Source organism: Telopea speciosissima, chromosome 5, assembly GCF_018873765.1.
Source record: "Telopea speciosissima isolate NSW1024214 ecotype Mountain lineage chromosome 5, Tspe_v1, whole genome shotgun sequence".
Taxonomy (NCBI): domain Eukaryota; kingdom Viridiplantae; phylum Streptophyta; class Magnoliopsida; order Proteales; family Proteaceae; genus Telopea; species Telopea speciosissima.
This window is the reverse complement of record NC_057920.1, coordinates 22,856,515-22,883,578: the sequence shown is the minus strand read 5'-3', so window position 1 is coordinate 22,883,578 and position 27,064 is coordinate 22,856,515. Positions and strand designations below refer to the sequence as shown.

Sequence of the window (27,064 nt, the reverse complement as noted above, 5' to 3'; positions counted from 1 at the left end):
GACTCATAAACCCTTTTCTTCCCCATATGGATCGGACGCCTGGGTGGAGACACTACAAAAGAGGGTAAAAGGAAGGAGGAATTTACTTGCAGGTTCGATTGATCGATAATCAATCAGTCGGCGATTGTGGAGTAGAAGAGCATATAAGAATTGTTTTTCCCAATTTTATTTGCTGCTGTTGTAGTTGCAACTCTTCCCATCCCTCTCAGGTCTCTCAGTCCCCAACTAAAGATCCTCTTCTTCAAGCCCTAGCTGCTCAACTCCTTCAATCTTCGCAAACACATCTCTATGCCCAGTACTTGAAACCCCAACAACACCAGTTCCGTCAAAAAATAATTATATATACCAGAAGCAACAAAAACACCAACAGACCCAATCGCTTCTCTCCTCTCTACTCTGTCGCATCGAAGCTCTTGAATCCTCTCTCCACCAAATCCCCGCTTCTCTTCCTCCATCTCCTCCTTCGAATTCTCTTCGTGACATTGTTTCCCTATCATACAGACCCATTTTCGTGCCTTCCTTGTCTGTAGATCGTGAACCCTTCGACAAATTAAAGACCTAGCTTTTATCAAGGTCAGTCTCAACAACCTGAAATCCTCAATCTCCGATGGTTCCCAAATCAAGCTTGAGGTTCTCTCACTGAAAGCCATGGATTTGCTTTTCAAGCTTGATTCGATTTAGGTAGGAATAAAATAGGGTAACAACATTTCTGGATTTCCCCCTTCTTCTAAGCAATAACGCAATCTGGGCATGTTATTTGCAGGGAGGTGATTCACTGATTACGGGTGGAAAGAAATCGGTTAGCAGAGATCTGGTTCATCAATGGGACGGGAACTTTCTTCTAAAGCAACGAAGAGCTTGAGACTTGCAGAAAACAGTAAGAAATCATCCAATCATTGGCACCTATCTGTTGGTGAAAAATCCAACACCTACATATAGGGGCACAACGCATGTGGTGGAGGTAACGCGGGCGTGCCAGAGCCTTTGACGCAGGCCCAAACGGAACTGGAAACGGCCTGTTTGGGTTTCCAACCAGGACAAAATGACCTGTTTTGACTTTCGACCAGGATGAAACGACCTGTTCTAAATGACTGAACGACTTGTTCTAAGACAAAACGACATGTTCTAAATGACTAAATGGCCTGTTCTAAGATGAAACGGCCTGTTCTACCTTCCAGCCAGGCCGAAATGGCCTGTTCTGACTGGCAAAATGGCCTGTTCTAAGAGGCCAGAAACGGCCTGTTCTGACTTCTAACCAGGACAAGAAGGGGATCCTTCCATGCCTAAGTAGCTCTAAGGTCTTTTGGGTAACAGAAAATTGCGATGGACAAAGCAAAGGAAGAAGATTGAAGATCAAATTGCTTACTTACAGCCTGTATCCGTTGGAGTCATTACAACTTACGAAATCCGACATTGATGAGATTTACAACTTGACGTTTACAGTACAACTACTCTATGACCAAATCGCATATTCTCACAGAAATGGATTTGATGAAGCTTCACAACTCTGCCAACCATGGATTGATGGAGCGTGCAACTTGATGTTAATGGTCATCTTCTGAAACACGGGCCAAAAGACAAGATTGCTAGAGTTGTCCTCCAAGCATCTCCCAAAAATGGTTTTGATGAAGCTTCCACAACTCTGCCAACCACGGACTGATGAAGCTTGCAACTTGATGATGATGGTTGTCTTCTGAAACACAGGCCAAAAGACATGGTTGCTGGAGTTATTCTCCAAGCAAAACCTACATGAATGCCCCTTGAAGCACAAGCCAATAAGGCATTGGTGGCTGGAAGCCAACTCCAGCAAAAATTACAGAGAAGGATGAAAGATTACATCTTGAAAGATAAAAAAAAAGAAAGGATAAAATAAAGATAGACTATTGTCTAGAGTGTGTTGTTGATCCGTTGGGTCCCCTCTCCTTTGCTTGGCTTTTGTCTTATATAGAAGATATTCACTTGGTAACTCCCATAACCAACACTTCCACCTGCTTCCTTGTATTGGGGCCACTTTCATTCCAAAGTGCTAATCTTGGCCATGTGGGGTTTGTAACCTCCCACCATCTATAGTCATGGCGGGTCCCACCTTTCCACTTAGTTATTCAAATTTAAATGGGTAACTCTTTGATGGCCGCGTGCAATGCACGGCCTTATGGCACGTATAAACGAATCCTAATTTGTGAAATTTGGGTGCAAATAATGCCCCTCATAATCCCGTTTGAACGAGGCCACACGAGTTCGAATGGGATTGTGGATATATTTTTATACTCTCCAGTTAAGCCTATTGACCCAAAATTGGTTCGGTCTATGAAATCGAACATAATATTTTTAGTAACCAAAAATAGGGTCGGTCTTTGCAAACATATTGTTGACATCATATCCTGAGGTGGCCTGATTTGAATAGTCATCTTCGGTCTCAAACTCTCAATGGAGATGAGAATAAACCAGCCTTGAGGTAGTCCCACTTGAAGTCCCACTTGAGTAACCCAATAAACCAGCCTTGAGATGGTCCCACTAATAAATGCATTTATAATCCTCAAAAGCCTTTTAGATAAGAAAACAGCCATGTAGAATATTCCCCGTTTGATCGCACGCATCAATGCCTTTGGAATGGCTTCACTATCCAAAAATATAAGATTGTATTCTAACCTGGTAAGCACAGTTGTCTTTCAGAGAGCACTCCACCTCCAAAGTCCTGTGGTGCGACTGTGCAAGACCGATGGGTTGATGTAGATTGAAATTAAGAAGCAGGCCGAATATAAAGCTCTTGCCTTGACAAGCTCGACCGCATACAAAGAAGACCCCTATAGGCCATTTCACAAGCCGAGGTGTGGCGACGGCTTCAAGCCCCATCTTGAATTTTCCTTCCCCGTCACAGTTGACGACACGCAATGACCTCGTGGGCACATAGCGACGACAGTAAGAGAAAGAAAAGGAGAACGTGGGATGGATTGTCGAGAAGTATCCATGGCGAAAAATATTCAGGTTTCGGCCATTGCCACATGAGTCACGTAACTTCAAGATCGATCTTCATTCCTCCATAGACCGATTTCTTTTGTTTCTTCATTAATCAGTCTTTTCAAACATCTCAGCATCTTGCATACTATCTTCTTTCTGTTTTTTTCTTTTCAATGTTGCATGGGAAATCCAATATATTGTGGAGTGGGTACCTCACGTGTTCATCTTCATCAATCATGGTTGAAACATATGGATCATAGAGTAATGAAACCCATGTGCAGCAACACTGTAGATTTCGAGCCATTGTATCCGTGACCGGATATAAGAACACTAGTATCTATATGCCCCATGGGCAGGGTACCAATACCACTGATCTTGGACACCAGCAGCGATGACTGTGATGTTAGAATCAGTTACACCCAAACTGATCCACTGAAAAACACGGCGAAGCATTGGCGAATCAATTTGATGTCGTCTCCATCACCGTCACCATTACCGTTATGCCAGAAAATAAATTGGCAGAAACACGGCCCTCCGAATTCAAAGTTGCGAGCCACACGATGCCAGAAAATAGATTCGTCATGCCACGTGAAGCGATGGGGTTGGTAAGCGAACTTTGCTTTTCTTGTACAACTTCTTCATCCTTATCAATTCTTTCAATCTCTCTGTCTCTGTTTCAGGTTTGCAAAACCATAGAGACTACAGACTTTAGGAGAAACAGATGGTTGCCCCTTGCTAGGTGGCAACCAATATTTTTTTTTTGGAAATCTCCATGCCACGTATGCCCATGAAATAGGATAATAAGTTTCAAACATACCTAACTCCCAGGTAGTTATAACTACAACCCACATTAGATGGCAAGTCACATAACTATCTCCATGATGGTAAGTTACGTAACTACCTCCATGCCATCAACAATCCACCGTGGCTTTCCAAACCCCAGCCACAATAATGGCGAGATGATCAGAATCAGTTACCCTAGGATAAAATGGCCGAGAGATACGGCCAGACGTTGTCGGACCAATCCGATATCATTTCTGCTATTGCAACCGTCGTCGATCTTTAATTGGATACACATGGCCCTTGGAATTTGGTCTTCCTCATTCCTTAATTCTTTTCTTCAAACCATTTCCAAGGCCGATTATAATTCCACACCTTTTATTGCTAAAAATCAACCGATTCAGGCCGATTAACCTTAGTTCCACTCCAATTCAAATTAGAAGCGGCAATGATCGATTCATTTGCCGATCCCATGTTTTGGAGCCTTACTAATCGTTGCTTTCAAAACTAGGGTGGTTTGAATAGAGGAAATGGTCGTAGGTGTGAATGGAGGAAGGGGTTGTAGATGTGAATGGAGGAAGTGGGATAATAGGGAGATGAGAGAGAAAAGAGAGATTTTAGGATGTTTAGGAGAGATGGAAGTAGTGGGTGGCATGTGGAGAGAAAAGAGAGATAACTTAGGGAGAGAGGTGGTGGAAAGCATGGGGGAGAAGAGAGAGAGAGAGAGATAATGGGGAGATGAGAGATTTTAGAAGAGATAAATGAGAATCGTGGAAGGCATGTGAGAGGGGAGAGAGAATCTAATTTATCTTCAACTACCCACATCTCGTACTTCACGAGCCGAGTAAATCGGCCTCTTGCTCTGAGTATACCTTAGATTTTTTCATTTTTCCCTCTTTTTCCTTTTTTTTTTTTTTTTTTTTGCAAACTGAATACCGAGTTGATCGATATGACGCACATTTTACGCCGCTAGAAATGGAAATGAAGGACCACGACTCCGTGGCTTGGGGCCATGGAAAGGTGAAGGTCCTCTGGCTCTTGATTTCACACCCAATGGAAACTTTGGTTCGACTTTATTTTGATTCTCCGATGGCATCATCTGCGAAACAAAATTTTAAAAAGAGAAACTGCTGCTACTTACATCAGGAATGTGAGAATCAACTTCGATTTAGGAAGGTAGGTGAAGCACGACAGGTCACCCGATGCCAATGGACTATCTAGGCCGTAATCGCAGGCACAATGGATTATCACAGCATCAACAGAAGGACTTGTCCTTTGCTTGGTGGCGTACCTTCCTCCTCGAACCACCCAAATTCCGTTGGACGTAAACCGTGCCCCTTGCTGATGGGCTACGACCTTTCAGTGTTCATTGATAGTGAGAATTGCCCCTGGTTGAGCACATTGTCCCTGCCTGATTTGGGAATTGATTTCCTTCACCGGTATTTCTTCTTCCTCGAACCATCACGATTTTGCTTTCTGGAGTCCCACCGGGCATGCCAAAATGTGTTGGTGAAAAATCCAACACCTACACATAGGGGCACAACGCATGTGGTGGAGGTAACACGGGCGTGCCAGAGCCTTTGATGCAGGCCCAAACGAAACTGAAAACGGCCTATCTAGGCTTCCAACCAGGACAAAACGGCCTATTCTAACTTTCGACCAAGATGAAACGGCCTGTTCTAAATGACTGAACGACATGTTCTAAGACGAAACAGCCTGTTCTAACTTCCAGCCAGGCCGAAACGGCCTATTCTAAATGACTAAACGGCCTGTTCTAAGATGAAACGGCCTGTTCTAACTTCCAGCTAGGCTGAAATGGCCTATTCTAAGAGGCCAGAAATGGCCTGTTCTGACTTCTAACCAGGACGAGAAGGGGATCCTTCCGTGCCTGAGTAGCTCTGAGGTCTTTTGGGTAAAAGAAAATCATGATGGACAAAGCAAAGGAAGAAGATTGAAGATCAAATTGCTTACTTACAGCCTGCATCCGTTGGAGTCATTACAACTTACGAAATCCAACATTGATGAGATTTACAACTTGACGTTTACAGTACAACTACTCTACGACCAAATCGCATAATCTCACAGAAATGGATTTGATGAAGCTTCACAACTCTGCCAGCCATGGATTGATGGAGCTTGCAACTTGATGTTAATGGTTGTCTTCTGAAACACAGGCCAAAAGACAAGATTGCTAGAGTTATTCTCAAAGCATCTCCTAAAAACGGTTTTGATGAAGCTTCCACAACTCTGCCAGCCACGGACTGATGAAGCTTGCAACTTGATGATGATGGTTGTCTTCTGAAACGCGGGCCAAAAGACATGGTTGTTGGAGTTAATCTCCAAGCAAGACCTACATGAATGCCCCTTGAAACACAAGCCAATGAGGCATTGGTGGCTGGAGAATTACAGAGAAGGATGAAAGATTACATCCTAAAAGATAAAAAAAAAAAAGAAAGGATAAAATAAAGATAGACTCTTGTCTAGAGTGTGTTGTTGATCCGTTGGGTCCCCTCTCTTTTGCTTGGCTTTTGTCTTATTTAGAAGAAATTCACTTGGTAACTCCCATAACCAACACTTCCACCTGCTTCCTTGTATTTGGGCCACTTTCATTCCAAAGTGCTAATCTCCTACGCCATGTGGCCATGTGGGGGTTTGTAACCTCCCACCATCTATAGTCATGGCGGGTCTCACCTTTCCACTTAGTTATTCAAATTTAAAAAGGTAATTCTTTGATGGCAGCGTGCAATGCACGGCCTTATGGCATGTATAAACGAATCCCAATTTGTGAAATTTGGGTGCAAACAACCTATCATAGTGATTTGAATGGGGAACAGAGAGAACTCTTGGAGAAATTGAGTAGCCAAGCTCGGGGCATATATGAGAATAATGCGGGAATGCATGTGGAGCTTGAATCCTTTCATCAGATTAGTGATGATGAAGATGACCCTAGGATTCCTCCCAACGATGGTGGGATTTTGGTGAAACGGCGTGCCCTTGGAGCAAAATTAAAGAAAAATGTGAGCTTTGTAGAAAATGGGGATTTAACTAGGGTTTTTGTTGAGTCATATTCAGGTGGCCATGATGCTAGTTTGATAAAGGATTTCCTGATGATGATCAAAGAGAGCTTATGGAAAATATGTGTAAGAACAGAGTTGGTTTGCCTCTTCACCGGAGACGGGGAGAGGTTTTGGGAAGATGATTGGTTTGTTAAGGGTAGGGTAAAAAGGTAAAAAAATTAATTTCATGTCCACTTTAAACCCCGCATCATCACTTAACATGATATAGCTAGTGGAATGTTAATTTATATTTTTTGAAAAATTCAGGGTGTGTACGAGTTTGATTTTTGAAACTTTGGGTCGAGTAGTACTTTAGGCAAAGTACAGGGGTGTATGCAAAAATTTCCCTACTTAATATAATGAATAATATATAAAATCATGCTAATATTTTACATATTGCCAAATTTTGCACCAAAAAACAAGATGTCTGATTTGTGTGGATAATGATAGGTGGTTTCCATGAGGGAATAAGGGAAAACTACTTCCTAGAGTTTTCAAACGTGCGTTTGATTGGTTTTCCGATATTAGATAGTAAATATCATAAACAATTTTTGAAATGTATTTTTCCCATATATTATAGGACAGAGTTTTCCTTCACCAATGGAAGACCAAAGACAATTCACCCACCAAGGTAGTAGGGTTTACAAACTCTATAAAGTTTTAGTATTTTCTCAAAATACTTTCACGGTGGTTCGCTCCTCTCCATTGAGTGGAGAGCTCAATGAGGCATTTGATGGTTGGGCTGTGCCGTATACATCTTGATGCACGTTCAGTCAACCGTTGGGATGTGTGTGGCACAATCTAACCGTCAGATGCCTCATTGGGCTTTCCACTCTGTAGAGAGGACTTGGATCTGACTTCTCTGATCTATCCGACACCGGTGGTGATCATGATCAGAATCCCATTCACTGTGGGTGGAGGAAAATTTGATCCTATATTATATATCTCATAAATGCATTTTCCCAATAAAATGATCAAACAAGGGCCAATGGCCCAATGCAGGGTCCAGAGCTCGGTAAACCAAACCAAGTGGCAACTGTCCAAAACCGTCAGAGACAGCTTTTCCTTTCTAAGACTGGAGCAACCCAATAAGGGTAAAAATGGAAAACAGGTGCCCCCTGGCCCCACATCCCAAAATAGACCGTTGTAAGGAGAAGAAGACCGGCTTAGATAATACGCACCATGGGTGCATGTTAGATAATCTAACCTATGATAGGAACTAAACCAAACCCAAGACCCAAGTCTCCAAACTGGTCGTTTGAAGCCCGACATCGATCCTGCTGTTATATGACCTCCGACTTTTCAGACTTTCAGTACATCCAATGAGAAAGAAATCCAAACCAAAACGCAGAAATTATAAGATAAGACTATAAGAGAAAACATATCCCTATCCCCTGTACTTCGCTCTCTCTTCTCGCCGTTAACTTCTCTGCTCTCGCTATTGACTCATAAGGCCTTGGCAGAAACATTCGGGAAGGTTACAATGCACGCGAAATCCGACTCGGAGGTCACGAGTCTCGACCCATTGTCGCCGCCACGGTCTCCCCGGCGGCTCCTCTACTACGTGCAGAGCCCGTCGCAACACGATGTGGAGAAAATGTCGTATGGATCAAGCCCCTTGGGTTCTCCACATCACTACCATTGTTCTCCCATTCATCACTCACGTGAATCATCCACTACTCGATTCTCCGCTTCTCTCAAAAACCCTAAGAACGCTACCGCTTGGAAGAAAATGCACGGAGAGCACGATGACGGAGACGAAGACGACGACGATGACGCAGGTCGGTGGGATTCCGGCGACGTCAAGAGGTTTTATGTGATCTGTTTTGTTTTTTCGTTCGTTGTTCTGTTCACGGTGTTTTCCTTGATTTTGTGGGCCGCAAGTAAGCCATACAAACCTAAAATCTCCATTAAGGTTTGAGATCTTTCCCTGAAAACCTCATTTTTCCCTTTTTTTTTATTCCTTTCCTCTCTCGCTATTATTGAAACTCGGAAATCGTCCTAGGTAACTCAGTTTTGCGTGTTTTCATAAATCAGAACAGTGATTAAGGATTAAGAGAATGTTTTTGGGAGATAACGTTGGGATGTGTGACTGTGCAGAGTATGGTATTCGAGAGCTTTAATATACAAGCAGGGATGGACAACTCAGGAGTCGCAACAGATATGATGTCAGTGAATTCGACGGTCAAGATTTGGTTCCGGAACCCAGCTACCTTCTTCGGCGTCCACGTCACTTCCACCCCGCTTCAACTTTACTATTACCAGCTTAAGCTAGCCTCTGGTTATGTAAGTCAAACTAATCCTTCTTTTCCTCTCTCTAATCTCAATTAATTAATTAATTAATTACCACCGTTCGAGATGTCATATCAAACCATCTGACTGTGGGTCTCGTGAATCGTGATTCCGTAGTCCGATGTGAGGATATGGTAAGTACTACTTTAGGTGCAAACGAGCTGTTGACGATTGGATAGGTATCTTAGGGGCATTTATGTAATTGAACTTAAATACGGGACCGCATAATCCGTCCGTTACTGCAGACTCCTTTTTCCCATGTCTGCGTGGCGACAAAGTAAATTTACGACGTTGGGGATATCGATGGGCCCCACCCTCGTTGATGAGCTGCCTCTCGCACTATTGTAAAGATAGTGTCCGGTCCGACCGGAGTTCATCCGTTTATGATCTACTAATTTGGTCATTTTCTGTAATTAATTAAGATTATTTAAGTAATAATACTAATTAATGAAGGAGCTATAAGGTTAGAGCTACCAATGTATGAAATGGAACTAAATGGGGGGACGAACACTGTGCAGATGGGGAAGTTCTACCAGTCGAGGAAGAGTCAGCGGGTGATAACGGTGATGGTAAAGGGGAACCAAGTGCCGCTCTACGGCGGTGTATCGGCGGTGAACGGTGGATTAATAAAACAGGACCTACAGAGTGTGGAGGTGCCGTTAAACCTGACGTTTGTGGTGAGGTCGAGGGCTTACGTTCTTGGGAAGCTGGTGAAGCCCAAGTTCTACCGGAACGTCCGTTGCGCCGTCACCTTGCAAGGCAAACGACTCGGCAAGCCGCTCTCTTTGCACGATTCTTGTGTTTATCAATGAACTTTTTAAACTGTTATGAAATGTAATGAAACTCTTTAGATTAATTAATTTATAATTTTCTTTCTTGTTAAATTAATTACTAGTAAGAGAAAATTTTCCTCCACCGTGGGAGAAGGGTTCCTCCCTTTGGACACCTATCCATGGCAATGCTTGGTGGGTTTCAGTTAAGGAGGTATTTGCTTCACTGTCTGACTTCTATTATTGATGCTTTCACTGCTTTGGTTTGGTGAAGGGCCCGAGTCCCTGAAGTTAGGCACTAGTACTTCTGGGTACTTCGGTCTCATGTAGGTCCGGGCCTGACTATCGGGTCCATATGACCCACTCTTTTCTGTGGCAAGAGCATATGAAAGTATTCTTCCTTAAAACTAATAATTCTTCTTCCTTGATTTACTCCTTGTGAGTGGGGCGTGACACTTTTCCCTAAACCCTCATTGAAGAGGGAATTTCTTCACCAATGGTGATGTAATGATATGATTAGACTCTGGGTTAATTCATCATCAACTTTTATTTCTATTGTTAATTGTCTAAAATACCTTTTTATAGTTCATTCAAAGGGTTCGGATGGGATGAATGAAGAGATTTTCTCTTCAGCATACTTGGGGAGAAACTGGATTCCTATTTTATTTCAGGAAAGTAGTTTTATGTCCGTGAATGTGGCCTACGTCAGCACTCCCTTGAATCTCTCTCTCTCAAAACAAGGGGACAAAGGTATCTTTTCATATGAGGAGGATAAAGAGACTAATGGAAGTGCTGGCGTAGGTCTTTTTCCCTTTATTTTATTAAAATCGAAAATTTGCCACAAACTGGTAGCTACTCTCTCTCTTTTATTTTGCCTACTAGGAAAAGCCATTCTTGAACATCAGTTGTCATCTCCCACCTGGCACTTATGTTAGTGGTCAAATTAAGTCTATGGTGTCAAGGTCTTTACTAGTCTCATCCAACTTCACATTTTACATTGTTTGAAAAGTCAAATCTGTTTTGAAGAACTTGATCCCTTGAAGGAAAGCAGGGGAGGGCTATGCACATGGTGAGCCATATAGTTATTGAGATTGGTCATACTGAATTTCATATGGTCTATTTTAGAAAATCTCATGTCAATTAGATGATGGGAGTGACTAAATTATCCCTTCCTATGGCAGAAAAGAAATACTTACCATAAGAGAAATCATTTCGCTACTTGGGAAAAGGGAACAAGAACTCTGTCCAGGAGTGTGGCCTACGCCAGCACTCCCATGAGTCTTATCTCTCCTCCCCATATGAAAACTCTACCCACTTGTTTTAAAGAGGAGAGAGATAGTGTAGGCCACACTCGGACAGAAAACTGCTTCCCTTGGGAGAAAAACAGACAAAGAGAGATTGGTGGCATTTAGTATCAACATGGGCTATGGATTGGAATCTGGGCTTGAATCAGTCTCCTAAATTACTGTAAGCTGTGGGCTTGAATTAGCCTGCAAGCCCACCAAATTACTTTTGTAAGCTTTGGGCTTGAATAAGTCTACCAAATTACTTTTATAAGCTTTGGGCTCCAATTGCTCCAATACACCTGCTAGAGTAGTCAGAGAGAAGTCCAGCCCATCAAAATCTTTGTAAGTTGAGCCTGATCAGTTGCAGTCCTTCAGAGACCGTTAGGATTGTTTTAAAACGGAATCAAACTTCTGAGCAGTGGCAAAAAAAATAAAAAAATAAAAAAACACTAAAAATGCCTCCATGCAGGATCGAACTACAGACCTTCAGTTTACAAGACTGACGCTCTACCACTGAGCTATAGAGGCGAGATGTGTACAATATTTATAATTATAAGTAACAGACCCTAAAAGCTAGCAGGAGGTGGCTTTGGTTCTCACCAAAGAGTAGGTCAAAACACTTATAAATTATTTTCTGTTTGAATCTGACTCGTGGAATAAGGGAGTTTTCCCGGAGGCAAGTTTCCTTTTTTGCATAGAGTTGTTGAGACGTGAATTCATTCCACACAATTTTTTCTTATGCATGATGGAAGGAAAAATTTGTGGTAGATTAGATCATTCGTGTGTGATTTGAAAGGAGAGAGAAACCTAAAGACTTTTAACAAGAAGAACACATATACGCGGGTAATCTTGAGACTGATATTCTTTTAGTTATTTTATATTCTTGGGCCTCAGTGTTATGGTCATGGGTTTTGTTTTGTTTCTAATTTTAGAATTTTTGGTTTGAGTATATAGAGTGGGAATATGCCAAAATATTAGGTTAATTTATTGATTTTTTGTGGCGATAACGACTTCAATATTCTATGATAGTGTCATAACCACTATACTTTCGCAGCAGTCATCCTCGGTGGCTCTCATTCTGGCTGTGGGTAGTCCTTTCTAGACGGCTCTACTTTGCACCAAAGTTTTCTCCTTGACAAACTTTTCTTAATGACTTTCACTCTACTCAAAGTGACCTTCTCTTAGGTAGTATTTTTCGTGACTTGAATCCATGATGTGGTGTTCAGCTAGGATACTAAATATTTAGTATTTGACCGATACACCAAAAGCTTTACAACTGATGCCCCATTAAGCACATAACATCACATGTGTGCATGCATGCGAGATGGAGAAGAAATGGGAGATGGTGGGGTCAAGTGGTTTGTCAACCGGGAGAATAATATTTCTAAGGAAAAAAAATAACAAAAAAAGAGAATGAAACATGAACCACGTAATTCTATGGTCGACTAGCTTCAAATCCATAAGAAACCTTTAATTCCTCAATCAATGAAGACCAGAAGCTCATTAGGCAATCTAACAAGTTGAGGAAGAAAACTTTCTAATGATAACAAAAATAAATCTCAATAAGCACGTAAGACTTGAAGAATCATAAAGAGTTCAGAAACAAAACAACTTACGATTGAATCGAATTAATGACCACAAAGTCAAGTGAGCTTCATGCAATTACTAAAGGAGAGCTTTGGACTGGAGTTTGTCTTATATATATAGGTACGTATTGTAAGAAATACCCATTCCACAAACAGGGTCAAAATTAATCAGAGGTAATGCACTCTACCTCTTGACGGTCTCAGAAAAATATTTGAATCGTTTGATGCCATGTCTCTGATCAACTTGCGGAAACAATGAACTATCTTCTTCTCCGGCGAAGTCTTCCTCTGGTAGGACTCCGTCAATGGGTAAGAGATTATCTGGCTCTTGATAGTTTCTCTCTAAAAAACACACAAACAATGGTAATTGTGTGCATATCCAAATAATAGAGCCAGAACCCTCTTTACTCTATTTTACTCCCCAGATAACTACCCACCATCACAGTAGTTAGCTAGTCAGTAAGGTAACTAACCACCTTTTGCAACACGTTTGCTGATGCGGCAACTTAGGCCACATTAGCCAACATTCTCCCACTTGGCCCATATTGCCAATGCCAAGATAATGCCTTGTGTTGCATTTGTTGTATGGCCATACATGAAACTTTTAGTTTTCCTTAACATTCAAAATGAGGGCGGTTCATGTCCAATAAGTAAGCCACTCCCTTCCATGTATTACAATGAGCTGTTATTTTCATAGTGAACTCTAATGTGGTTAGTTTAAAAAACTTTAGAAAATTGATCCAATGATCACTTCAGAATCAACCCCATGGTCAATTCGAGGGTAAACTTTATTGCCTTGAAACTTAATGGGCATCTGTCATTTCAAAACATAAATTGCTCGCAAACTTTATAAATGACAGAAAAACTTAAGGTTCAAGAATCATCAAAATTAATGTTGCAACATATAAGATAAAACATCATGTACTAAGATTTACATCAGTCCCATATTCCCAACATGTTCCACAAATACATTAAGTTGAAGCCCTTTAGTGAAAGGATCTGCTAACATCTTATTAGTACCAATGTGTTCTATTGAAACACGACGATCCCGAACATCCTCTTTTACAACAAAATACTTGACTCGCAGAGCATGTGTTGTTAGAGAACTTTACTACCGCAGTGTTATCACAGTATATCCGTATAGACCTTTCAATAGATGGAATATCCTGGAGATCTGTGATGAAATAACGTAACCACGACGCGTGGGAGACTGCCTCATATTCTATTTCACTTATTCCACTAACTAAAGACAATCACCCTTGTGTTTTTGAAACACATGTCATTAGCATGGGCTTAGGAGCATCATGGGATGTGGTTGTTTAGTGGGAGGTATTTTATTTTTTGCTCTATTATATAATAAAATTTTCCATTTGTAATTTTACCGTTTGGTGAACTTTGGACTATATATATCAACTTTCTTTTGCATGTAATTCCATTTATCACATGAGAGTTTTATATATGTTGGCATGTTGTACATACATATTTTTGAAGTCTTAAGGTATGTGTTAACCTTAAGCAAAGGCTGGGGCATTGAGTTATTAGCCTTAAGGTATGTCTTGTAACACATAAATAATAACTCGAGTTGTTAAGCATAAGACATACAGGTTCGTTGGAACCATAAGGAATTTTCTCTAGTGTGCCTGTGCTACTTAAAAAATGAGAAAATTGGACTGACAAAGGGGATAATGCATAAGAAACCACTATGTGGGTGTTTTTCAGTTGCCACACTACCATATTGGATCCATGTCAGTAGAGTTAAGAGCTCTCGTGACCATGGAAGGTCCTATGAAGCTTAAAAGATGTAGTTACTGCCATGATTTGGTGTTTGAAACTTTATGGGATGGGATTGACTTTCAGAATAGTCTCTAGACCAATATTTTTTTTTATAAATAAAGGTGCACACATAAAGTTTAAAAGGGACATTATCTTGTGAGTGTTTTTTAAAGACAAAATGTTTTCAAAATTGATAATAATTAATATAGCTCAAGTGGGAGAATGTTAGAATATTTCTATATGTGGGCTTATATTAATTGGGTATTTGTACTTAAATAAAACAAGGCTAATTGATTAATCTAAATAAGTGAGACATACAGGTTTTGAGTAGTTTAATATGGGCTGGTTAGTGTGGGTTTTTGAGTCAACCTTTGGGCCTGTGATGAGTGAGCCTATTGGAAAACTTTATAAATAAAGAGCTAGGTCCTTCCTTTAACCCTAATACACATAAGTAGCGGTTCTCATATCTTGAGAAGGTGAAGAGTCACTTTAGTGTTTTTCCTTGTGCATTCTGTTCTCTCATCTAGCCAATGATCTAGAAGGGAATAGAGGAGAAGTATCTTGCTTTGGGGATTTAAAGATTTCCATTGTGCGTTATTGTGACAATGGATGCCAAACAAGGTACGCTTTTACGCTTTAAAGGTTTACGATCTATTGAGTTAATGGATCTTGTTGGTTGGAGATTTTGATTTTACATGTAAATCAGTGAATGCGACGGGAGGATTGATGTTTTCAATAGTACGTAATGATGAGGGGATTGTATCTAGGTCCTAACCCACATGATCTGAGTCCTTTACTCGTTAATCAATGGTTACAAGAGAGTCAACCAAAGATTTGAGTTTCTGAAGGTACTTGGTGATAGAAGAGGATTCTTTCAATTGTTTGAAGTTCACTACGGAGGTACGTTTTTTGGCTTTTGATTGTTGCTGAAAAAGTTTAGCAGTAGCATCCCAGGCGTCCTTTGAGGTTTTGAGTACAAGGATGTGAGAGGAAAGAGACTCATGTAATAACACTAATGCAAGCTTGAATGAAATGATCGATTTTCCTCCACATATGAAACACCTGATTGGGAGACTCAGTGGTTAAAGGTTGAGCCAGTTGATTCAGAGATGGAGGAAATGGTTAGGTGATGGTGCGGTTATTGAGCCATCAACATACCCCATTAAATTGGGCTTTGACGAAGATTGATTCAAGTTGTTCTTTCTAGAGAAGATAGTTGATGCCATCTCGTTTGACAGCTACCAAGTTGGAGAGGTTGGAGATGAAGATTGTAGAAGGCAAAAAAAAAAAAAAAAAAAAAAAAAAGGAGAGGAGAGAGTTTTACATAGAGGATGAGGCTAACTTGGCTCTAATACCATGAAAGTAAATCAATTAGATGTGATGTGTAAGCTTGCACGATTTGTAATAAAGCAAATGCAAAAAAAAGAAATATGTAGAGATTGCTTGATTCATGGTATACAAGATATCACCTTCTTGAGATAATGTTTACTTCTTTGTAGAATTTAGGTGAGTGAGATCCTTATCACTAGTTGACATTGAATGCGTTTGACATAAATACCCTTACCTTACCAAATGATATAAAAAAATCCTTATTCTTTATTTGATGGAGTCAGATGAGAAAATCTCCCGTGTACAAATACCTTCCCCGTTTATTTTTATAAGAGACAAAGAGCATTGATTCAATTACACATAAGGGCATTAGGTAAAAAGAACATAAAGATTGAGAAGAGTAATAGTAATTTTCTTATACCAAAGAAAAAGAAAAAGTAACCAATCTATTGAAACACTGTTTAATTTAAAAAGCATAGATAGGAACTAATAGAAACTCAAACTCCGATCCCCTATATTTCTCTCTCTAGAAAGGAAGAAAAAAATAAACCAAAATCCAAAGCAAACTTATATACATAAGCACGTAAAGCACCTATATATACGGATAGGGGAACATGAACACAAATACACAATCACATATAATCATAGAATAAAAAAAGAAACACAATCGCCGATATATCTCTATTGTGATTTGGGTAGCTTCTTAGTTGGCTGGAGATTCCTCTTTCTTCTCTTCTCCATTCTTATGAAATTTTTCCTTGAGCTTCTCAAAAATTCCCTTTTTCTCTTTGGCCTCACCTTCCTGAACATGCCCTTCTCCGGCACACTCCACCGGAGCATGAACAACCGGGGAAGGGGTAGTGACCTCTTCAGTCTTCTTGTTCTGACCTGGAAATTTCTCTTTGATCTTCTCCATGAATCCCTTCTTCTCCTCTGGCTGCGTAGGGACTTGGGTGACGTCGTCACACTTCTCTATGGGGACATAGGTGTCCTCGTGTTCCTCTTTCTTCTGCTCTTTCTTGTCACCCTCTATCTTCTCCTTCAGCTTCTCCTTCAGTCCCTTCTTCTTCTTCTTTTCCTCTCCTCCCTCCTCTGCTTCTTCCTCGTCACTGGACTGTAAAATTAAAAAAATTAAAATGTATCAGTCAACTAAAAAGATCTTACCTAGTTCAAAAGGGACCCACCACTATCAACACAGATCTTCTACGATACGCTGTCCTGTCTTGCTTGTGCTACGGAGACATAGGGCCACATGCAATGACCGCCTTACCCCTACTCGGGGAAGGCACTTGGGCAGGGGTAAGGTGATCAATACACGCCGCCTTGTGTTTGCGGATAGCCCGTGTCATAGGAGATCTGGATTCCACCACTATAGGGCTTCGGTCATAATATACACAACCTTACCCTTGCTTTCACAGAGAGGCTGTTTCCAGATCATGGTTCGTAATCTCAGTATCAACTGAATCAGATTGGATCGGCCGTAGGGCAGGACGGATAGCCCGTGTCATAGGAGATCTGGATTCCACCACTATAGGGCTTCGGTCATAATATACACAACCTTACCCTTGCTTTCACAGAGAGGCTGTTTCCAGATCAAGGTTCGTAATCTCAGTATCAACTGAATCAGATTGGATCGGCCGGATCAGGATCGCCCAAACTCAGGCAAATATGACACCTTTGAACTCCTTTTTTTTATAAAAAAATTCTAATTTTTTGACCTTTTAACTCCTGTTCGTACAATTGGTCGGATCGGTCCGATCCAATCCAAGATTACGAACTGTGTTTCAGACTCGAACCCATGACTACATGGGTAAAATAGTCTCACATCGGATATGACTATGACTGAATAATGAATTATATAAAGAAAATTACCGAGCTACTGGAGCTGCTGTGAGATCGGTGGAGTTTCTCAAGGAGACTGGGCTTCTCTTCTTCCTTATTTTCCTCGGGTTGTTCGGAGATTTTGACCTTCTCATCAAATTCGGCGACGATCACCTCCTCTTGTGGCTTCGCTTCCTCTTTCTTCCCCAGGAAATCAAACATCCCTCGTTCAGTAGTTTCCACATCGGTAGTGGTAGGGTTGATCTCGCACTCATGGCTTTTCTGGTGTTCATCCGCCATTACCAAAACACTGATCGATCACCTTAACACAAACTCCTACAAGAAAGTTGAAAAACTAAAATCGAAATCGAAACGAAATGAGAATTTGAAACGTTGATGATCTGTTGATCGCTCTGGACTGGAAAAGTAGAGAGAGTAGTGAGGGGTCTTTATAGTGGGTGACGGGGGAATATGATTGCGTACGCGGGTTGAACGCGATTAAATTGGAAATAAATAAAAGAAAAGGAGAGAAAGGAAAAGAGGGGAGCCAAGAATAAGATTATAAGTTTGTAACCGACGAAATCTCGTAAAGAGAAATTAAAGAGAAAAAAAGTGAAAAGAGGTGTTGAAGAGAGAGACGAGACGTGGACCGACGTAACGTTGGAAATTGCTGTAAATGGAAGTTGCGTACCAACAACCAATGACATTAAAGACACGTGGAAGAACAACGTGAGGAGTGAGTCACTGCGAGTAATGTGGGACCCAACATGTCGGCATTGGGAAAATAAATATGAAAGGTCGGTGTTGACACGTAGTTCGTATCACGAGACAGACACGTGCCGGTGTCATGGGACATCGATGTTGTACGTTACAACTATAATCAATATCAATATAATAATTTAAAAAAGACACCTGGCATCCTCGTGTAACGTTTCTATTAATAAAAGAAAAACGGTACGTGTAACGTATACACATACATGGAGACATCCAAACTTGAATACTAAAAGATCAAGTTTTTTAGGATTGGTGACTGGTTAGGTTCGCTAATATGGTATGCCTAATTTTTTTCCATATGATTTCGATTCCAATTTGGTATTGATTAAATGAAATAGTTAATAAATAGATTTCTATTCCAAACTTGAATACTAAAGAGTGGGGTTGCAATAGGGTCGGGTTGGGCTGAGTCTTTTAAAACTAATTCCCAATTCTGAGTCCCCTTAGCTTGGCCCAGGCTCGACCTAGCCCTAATTCAGGGCTTGAAAGATTCAACCCTAACCCACTTTTAGGGTCGGGCTGTGCTAACCCTGATTGGCCCTAAACATGAAGGTGGGAGGGAGATGCATGGGCTTGGCCAGGTTGGGAAGAAGAAGAAGAGGAAGAAAGAAGAAGAGGAAGAAGAACAAGAACATAAAAAAAAAAAAAAATTAAGAAAGAACAAGAAGAAGAAGACAAGGTAAGGTCAAGTTGGGCTAGGCTAGGTGTAGCCCGAGGACTCGACCTGACCCTGTCCCAGAGCCAAAAATTCCCAACCCTGTTCGGGCTTAGAGCGGACTAACATAGACTCGAACCATCAAAGCCAAACTTACACCCCTACTAAAGAGGCTTTTTTAAGATTGGTGAAAGGTTAGGTTGGTTGAACTGATAGGCTGATATAAATCTAGTATGCCTAATTGGCCGCATAGCACTAAAGCCTAATTTTTTTGATATTCTATTTCAATTTCAGATTGATTTTATGAAATAGTCAATAAATAATTTTTTGATCAAGAAATTGAAATTGTTTATATATATATATTTTGAAATTGGACAGCTTTAATAGTGGGGGAGGGGGATAGGGGATGGGGATGGGGATGGGGATGGGGATGGGCCCCAAGGTGGTTTGAACTTATGACCTCTTATATTTGAGAAGTTGGTCTTTTGCCACCTGAGCTGACTTTTGGGATAATTCTTTATATTTCTTTGAGAAAAGGTGGTTGTACCAAGGTGGTGTTGGTGATGGCAATGGCAAGGTAGCGATGGTGATGATGGGGAGGTAGAGGTGGTGGCAGCAAGGTGGGAGGAGCATGGTGGTCGTGAGACCATAAGAAGAAGAAGAAGGGTGATATTATATTTTTAACATGAAATTATTGTTTTGCCCATCAAATTAACCATGTGGTTATTAAAGAGCAAAAGTGAAGTTGCTCCATTGAAACCAAGTGGCCACGGGTTCAAGTCTAAAAACAGTCTCTCTATGAAAACAGGGGTAAGATTGTGTACATTATGACTTGCCCCAAACCCCGTCGTGATGGAAGCCTCCTGCACAAGGTATGCCTTCTAAGAGGTAAAATAAATTTTAATTTCAAAATTGAAACAGTTCCTCAACTATTTTAGAATTTCTATTTGATTTGATTTTTATTTAAATAGAATAAAATACAGAAATCAAAACAAAAATTTTATGAAAATAAAAATAAATCCGAAAGTAAATTTGAAATAGAAATCATATCAAATTATTCTGCATTATTCCAAGTTCAAACTCAAATCTCCGTTCAAGGCGGGGCATTGATTTGAAGTAGACACCTCCAAGTCGCTTTTCCTTTTTAAGGAGAACCGTATATTTTCCTTCCTTTAATTCTGCTTTCACTGTTAAAGAAGTTATGATTAAAACCTGTCCCCATTTCCTAAAACCTTAAATTGAGGACATGGGGGTGGTGTCTTTCGGCCTGGCTTCTTCCATGATGATTTCTTGCTTTTGGGACCCATTTCCCATAACTCACCACTCTGGCACTCTCGTATTCAGAATTCAGAGTGAACTGACATTCTTTTTTGAATTTATAGCCTTTCGATTTTTGTTTTTTGGGTAAGTTAAAGCCTGTCGATTCTTCATTCAGGCACCATTTTTTTTTGGAAAATTTTCGTTTGGAAGCTTGTCGGCACTGGCAGATCATACAAATACACGATTCTAAGTAGACCAGGGGTGTCAACCGATCGGGCCTAATCGGGTTTAATCAAGCTTGGAGCATGTACTGTGGTTGTCTGTTTAGATAAATTGGATCGGGTCTGTATGGACTCGGTTGGGTTTAGGCTATAAATCGGGTACTAGAATAAGACCTTAATTGGATTTTGATCTGGTAATGGGCATGTTTAAATCTGAACGGACTTTAAACGATGCAACCCTAAAAAAAAAAATATTAGAACCCAAAGTTTATTATTCTCTTTCACATAACATATAGCGAAAATAAAAGTTTATTATCCTCTTTCTAAGTTGTTTGAGTCCTAAGATTTTAGAGTTTGTTTTAATCAAAATTAATTGACTTTTCTAGTTATGTGATTAACGGTTAGCAACGCCCATCTTCTCCGGTTTACTCAATGCATGTTGGTACTTGGTTGTGGCTTCTTTTTAATGCCTCAAGCAGTGAAGTGCATGCTTCACAAGTGAGAAAACACCTAGCCGTTTCTGGTGGGCATCCAATTCTGATCATCTGTCTATTGGCTTCTATTACCTGCAAGTTTATGAATTCAGATCCTCTGCTGTACTGCAGGGTGTGCAGTGCGTATCCTGCGACATAGCAGAGGTCACATGGCACACATGACCTCTATGTTAGAACAACAATGCCCAGAAATGGGGACTTTTGCAAAAGAAAACGAAAAAGAAAAGAAGACAAACACACCACACGAGATTTTACGTGGTTCAACCCCAATTTTGACTTTTGCGAGCGATAAAACTATTTTCGCTACTTCTTTGAAGCAAGTTACATACCTTTAGATCTCACCTTACTCTGTTAACGAGATAAGAACACTTTATAGAGAAGCCCTAACCTCGAAAGTACAAAAATGCCCTTGGAAACTCAAAAGACCCACCTGGTCTGGTTCGGACTAGAATTGAACATATGTCGAAATACATATCCTTTTTGGCACATTTCGAAGACGAAACAACCCTCCGAAGATTCCCCACAACACTTTCTGGACTAAGATCAGGCTTCACCAATAACACTCTATTGTGTCGTAGGATGTGCATTGCACACCTTGTAGTACGACAGAGGATTTTTATACTTTTGAAATCTGGATCCTCTACCGTACTGCATGGTGTGCGATGCACATCTTATGGCACAACAGAGGCCACATGACACACATGACACACATGGCATCTGCAATACCGCAGAGGTTTTTTATACTCTTGTTGCCGTCAATGTCATCTGCTCCATCCACAGATCTCTCTCATCCAAGACCAGAGTCTTGAAAGCTGCAATTTTTTTAACTTTATACTTGCCCTAGCTCAAGCCTTCACTTGGGCTTTGGTCTCTTCATCAACAGTCCCTTCGGCTGCAATTTCCACGCTAGTGATTCATATAATAAAGCATCTGTAAGTAACCATAAGAGAGTGAAACAGGTTCAGACATCGTATTATACATGGGGCACAAGTTTAATAGAGTGAATCAGGTTTACACATCGTGTTATACTCGTGTTATCCGAGAGAGGGAAGGTTCAAGTTAAAGGGTCAAGCTAGGTCAGGCCTGAAATCGGTTGGTCTGGTCAGGCGCCCAACGGGCTAGAACCCCACATCGAGATCACCTGATTATTATATATGTTGGGCTTAACCTAGCGTGCTTGATCGGGCCTGCTGGGCTGGGTTTGAAATTTACACCCCTAACTCTAACAACAATCCCTCCGTTCAATCTAGTTTTGATTAGGTTGATTCAGCTTCAGGTTGGTATTGAGTCAAACCAAAATCAAATCCTTAAGTCAAAATCAGTTTTTGTTGGTTTTGGTTTCAGTCTGGTTCTCTATTGGGTAAGCTTAACAAGCTCTTATTGGTCTTTTCATATATATATATATATATATATATATATAGATATAGTATTACATAGTATTTGTACATGGGAGGTTCTCCCATTGACTCCATCAAGTAGGGAAAAGGCCAGGCAAGCCATCAAGATGCTCAGCCTGTGTCACCGTCTCTCTTTTTCTTTTGAAAAAAACCTCCTTACCCTCAGGAGTACAGTCCGATTGATATATGCCGCTAGTTTTTCGAAAGCTAATGACATACCTAACCCTCTCCCATAAAAAAAATATGTGTGTGCAAGACTCAAGAGTCAATGTGCTGTCTGTTTGCGTGGCTCCTAAGCAAACACGGGGGCGGCTGGAAATATACGCAAAAAAACAATGGGAGATAGAATTTTATCTTTCTATAAGATGGGACAGTCATTTCACATCCCACCGCGTCTAATCGCAGGGGCCACAGGTGCGTTCTTCCTCACCCATCCACCCACCAACACAAATCATTTTTTTTATCTCATCTCAGTTTTTTATCGGTTTTTTTTTAATCATATAAGAGTGTTACTGTTCTTGTCAGTGTAGCTTGGTCCTTCATTCGGTATTGTCTGTTTACATGAATGCTAATAATTAGAAACCGTTGGCAAGCCATCAACAATCAAATAATTAACCATATTGCATTATAGGATAGACCCTGCAGATGCATCATTGTGTTCCCAGCCGATTCCTAAGTGGGGGCACTTGGCTGTATCAAAGAGAGAGATACCACTCTCTGAGTTTGGATCAGGTCCTCACATGGAAACGATGGGGATAGATCTAGACTCTCCAAGATTTGAGAGTCACTTTCCCTCCCTCAATGCCTCGAGGGGCCCTTGGAATTTGAACTTTGAATTATGGGTCTCATGGGTATCATTTCCCAAACCAATAAGGAATATAAAGGCAGTCCTCTCCATACATGCCAAGTGGCAATCTCCTTTGCCTTTTCTGTTTGGCTCCGTTTGGTTGCGAATATAAGAAAATTCTTATAAAAAAATGCAAGTAAAATAAAAATAATTTTTATAATCGTGATTATCTAATATCTTTAAAAATCTTATTACATTTTTAAATGAAATTTTTAAATTTTTTTCAAGAGTCAATAAGGATTTGATTGTAAAATAAAATAATATTTAACAATCAGAATTATAATGTTTTAGAATTAATAACATGATCATTATTGTTAATGATTATTGATTTCTATTTTATTTTTATATTAACATAATTTCTCTTTCGTTTATTTCACTTCCAAGTTCCAACAAGACACAGCCTTGTGAGCATCTTATTGATAGAGTCATATATAGAAAGGACATGTGCAAGACTCAAGAGTCGATTAATATCAGTCATAAACTACTATGGCCTAAACGGCGAAACCTAATGTTCGCCATGGTTGCTTCTTTAAGCAATCGGAGGGACACCCTTACATTATTAGTTTCTCGTCCAATTAATTGGTTTCTTTTTCTTTGCTCCAGTCAAGGCTTGAGTGAGCGTTTTGTTGGAAATCTAACTCCTCTCAGGTTTCCTGTCCGATCAGGTTCGTAGATTCCTCTTATAGAGGATCGGAAATGACGACCTCACCCCCTGCCCGAACACACTGCCTGGGTGGGGTGAGGTTGTCATTTCCGCCCCTCCCTATGAGAGGAACCTACACACTTGATCAGGCAGGGAACCTGAGAGGAGAAAAATTCTCTTGTTGTTGGGATATGAGTAGAACTAATATTTAAAAGCTAGCCATTAAGGATTTCTATAAGAACTTATATTGGGTTATTGCTCCTTTTGTGTGGAAATTGAACAATTTCCCCTTCCATGCGGGAGCACATGTGGGAACTGATAACTTCTTTGATATATTTTTTCTATCGTCAGAGTTATACTGGGATTGCCTGGCTTTCATAACATTTATTGGGCCTTAGGTAGAACTTATCCTGAAAAGCTAGGCATTAAGGATGAGTTCTTCCCAAGTCCTAACAAGTGGTATTGGAATGAGGTTTATGAAATCGTGAGTAAAAGATGGAGGGAAAAACCACAATACCGATAATTTTGCTTAAAATGAGAGCAACTGGATCATTTGAAAAACGAAGATAATAGACTTGCTATATTACAAGGATTTGTATGCACCAGTAGAAGGTGATACTACAAAACTCAAAAAGATGATTGATATCGAATGAAAGACTTTTAATAAAAAATTTGTTGGATTTATCTGACAATTTTTTAATGACATCACTTTCCAACACGTATCTACAGATACGTCGGTGCATTCACTGTGGAAGAAATTAGAAGTACTATACGAAATAAAGACTACTGACAACAAAACTTTCCTAATCAGAAAACTTGTGCACTTGAAGTACTGAGAAGAAAACTCAGTGTAAAACATTTGAACAAGGTGCAAAGAATTATGATAAGCTCTCCTCCATGAAGATGATACTTGATAATGACTTACAAGCCCTGTTACTTCTGAACTTGTTACTTGATAGTTAGGAGATACTAATGGTATCTCTTAGTAATTTTGCACCAAATGTGGCACTCAAATTGAGTCAAGTTTTAGAAAATTTGTTGAATGAAGAGATAAGAAGAAAATCATTGGGTTCACCTTAACAAAAAACATTTGTCATAGAGAGAGAGAGAGAGAGAGACCGGTGACATCTACTCAGATGGAGATAGTATTATTTTTTATGGTTAAATGAAAAATTCGGCGGCTTTGAAATAATTGCATGGCACTGGCATTTTGTAGACATGGTTCGGTTATTCCTATGTGGCTTTATTTATTGGTGGGGAGGTATACGAAAGAACAAATTAGTGGATTGAGGAATGAAAGTTCGAAGACAAACACCTCCTCAATAAAGTGTTCATATGGATGACCTCATTGATCTTGTTTAGATCCTTTTCCCATGTCACACAATGATGGTAGAGATGTACAACAAGACAATAGAAATGCAGGGGGTGATGCTAACGATGATAATGCTTCTACAGTTGGTATAGGTGATGTAAACAAGGGAGGCGTCCCTTATGAGAACATGGTACACCGGCGAGGGACATACTCATCCTCCATCTCACCTCTTTTGGAGAAAAGAGAGAGAAACAATCAGAGACGTTGCCTAGATTAGGGTTTAGGGCCCACAAAATAAAGAATGACTCCATGACCATTCAATGAGTAATTGGTCAAACTGTCGATTTGAGTACGGGTCTATGTTACGGTCCAGGGAATGTGTTAGGCACTTTGGTCCGTCCGGTAAAAATCAACCTCTGTATTATTTGGCTAAATTATAACACATTCATAAACTATAATCCATCAAAAATAAAACATTGACATAAAGAGCTATGGTTTAGAAAACATATACCTAGAAGTTTGATTGCATTAAAGGATTAGTATACAAAAGTTTAACAAGAAAAGCAAGATATGCAACAGGCATGGACCTAACCCTAAATGCATGGAAAAATAAGGGAAACCTTAATTCCACAACAACAACAACAACAATAAACTCAGCCTTATCCCAACTAAATGGAGTAAGCTATATGGATCCATTTAGAAAGAAAGAAGAAATCAGAGAAAAGAAAAAGAAATGAAATAGAAATGAAATAAAAATGAAGAAATGAGATAAGAAAAGTGATAAATGAAAAATGAAAAATCAAAGAAAGTAAGAGGAAAAAGAATAGCCCAGGAAATCAGGAGAATCAAAGCTATATGGTGTTAACAATGTGGATCCTTGCCCTCCAATAGGCTCTATCTGAGGTCATACTTGACACAAGGCCCAAACTATGCATGCCATTCTTCATAACCTCACCTATTGTCATTTTAGGCATGTCCCTGGCTCTTTTTGCTCCTTCGATCAGAATCAGATCACTCCTCCTTACTGGGGTGTCCCCAAGCCTCCGTTTCATATGGCCAAACCACCTCAGACGAACATTCCCGGAGCTTGTCGTTGATTAGGGCAACTCCCACATCAACTCTAATACGTTCGTTCCTTTATCCTTCCTAGTTTTGCCGCATATTCATCTTAACATCCTCATCCCTGCAACACAAAGTTTTGCAATATGACACTTCTTAACTGCCCCATACATCATAGCAGGTTGGACAACAGTCTTGTAGAACTTTCTTTTAAGCTTTAGGGGAATGTGTCGATCACACAATATTCCGATCACACCTCTTCATTTCATCCATTCCACCTTAATTCCATAATCTAACACAAATAAAATATGGTGGAAACCCTAATTTATAATCTAATACAAATAAAATATTGCATCAAATTCGTGCATGAAAAAAACAAGAAGACAAAATTGCCAAAATAGCTCTAGGGCTAAAATAAGCCTAGAAAAATTTGTAAAATCCCTAAAAATAGGAAAAACCATTTAAAGCTAAATCAATGGTGAAAACACAATAAAACAATGGAATAAGATTAAGCTACGGGGATGAGTGCCTATGTGGCTGGTGTGTGCGATCTTCCTTCTTCTCCCTTCTTCTGTGCAATCTCTTCCCTCTTCTTCTTCTTGCTTGCTCCCCTATTCCTGCGACCATAGCAGTCCAGCAAGAGAGGTACTGATCCCTCTCGATTCTTCATCTCTCCATCTCAGATTCTAGGAACTGAATCGAAAACCCTAAGCAACCTTAACCCTAGAACCCTACCTCTTTTATTTCCTGT

The 27,064-nt window shown here is 40.2% G+C and overlaps 2 protein-coding genes, 1 long non-coding RNA gene and 1 other non-coding gene across 4 annotated transcripts; 1 reads left to right on the top strand and 3 right to left on the bottom strand.

Moving 5' to 3' along the window:
- Window positions 1–21,945, bottom strand: LOC122662569. The gene is made up of 3 exons (XR_006333055.1): window positions 21,800–21,945; window positions 740–744; window positions 1–12 (listed from the first exon to the last, which is right to left on the bottom strand). It is a non-coding gene; the product is annotated as an uncharacterized LOC122662569 (long non-coding RNA).
- Window positions 3,340–9,936, top strand: LOC122662567 (NDR1/HIN1-like protein 1). Its single transcript, XM_043858234.1, has 5 exons — window positions 3,340–3,345; window positions 6,878–6,888; window positions 8,221–8,709; window positions 8,895–9,080; window positions 9,605–9,936. The coding sequence occupies exons 3-5, from the start codon at window positions 8,278–8,280 to the stop codon at window positions 9,896–9,898; spliced, it is 912 nt and encodes a 303-aa protein (XP_043714169.1). The 5' UTR covers window positions 3,340–3,345; window positions 6,878–6,888; window positions 8,221–8,277; the 3' UTR covers window positions 9,899–9,936.
- On the bottom strand, window positions 11,599–11,670 carry TRNAT-UGU. Its single transcript has one exon. It is a non-coding gene; the product is annotated as a tRNA-Thr (tRNA).
- LOC122662568 (phosphoprotein ECPP44-like) lies at window positions 16,487–18,058 on the bottom strand. Its single transcript, XM_043858235.1, has 2 exons — window positions 17,703–18,058; window positions 16,487–16,944 (listed from the first exon to the last, which is right to left on the bottom strand). Exons 1-2 carry the CDS (start codon window positions 17,949–17,951, stop codon window positions 16,534–16,536), a joined length of 660 nt encoding a protein of 219 aa, XP_043714170.1. The 5' UTR covers window positions 17,952–18,058; the 3' UTR covers window positions 16,487–16,533.
- Window positions 21,946–27,064: the final 5,119 nt, after the last annotated feature.

What these genes read in the sequence shown, in the direction of transcription:
- LOC122662567 (XM_043858234.1), top strand. Translation starts at nt 8,278, where the DNA reads ATGCACGCGAAATCCGACTCGGAGGTCACGAGTCTCGACCCATTGTCG. An exon ending in AACCTAAAATCTCCATTAAG is followed by an intron (nt 8,710 to 8,894) that starts GTTTGAGATCTT and finishes GTGACTGTGCAG; the next exon opens with AGTATGGTATTCGAGAGCTT. An exon ending in TTAAGCTAGCCTCTGGTTAT is followed by an intron (nt 9,081 to 9,604) that starts GTAAGTCAAACT and finishes AACACTGTGCAG; the next exon opens with ATGGGGAAGTTCTACCAGTC.
- LOC122662568 (XM_043858235.1), bottom strand. Translation starts at nt 17,951, where the DNA reads ATGGCGGATGAACACCAGAAAAGCCATGAGTGCGAGATCAACCCTACC. An exon ending in ACAGCAGCTCCAGTAGCTCG is followed by an intron (nt 16,945 to 17,702) that starts GTAATTTTCTTT and finishes TTAATTTTACAG; the next exon opens with TCCAGTGACGAGGAAGAAGC.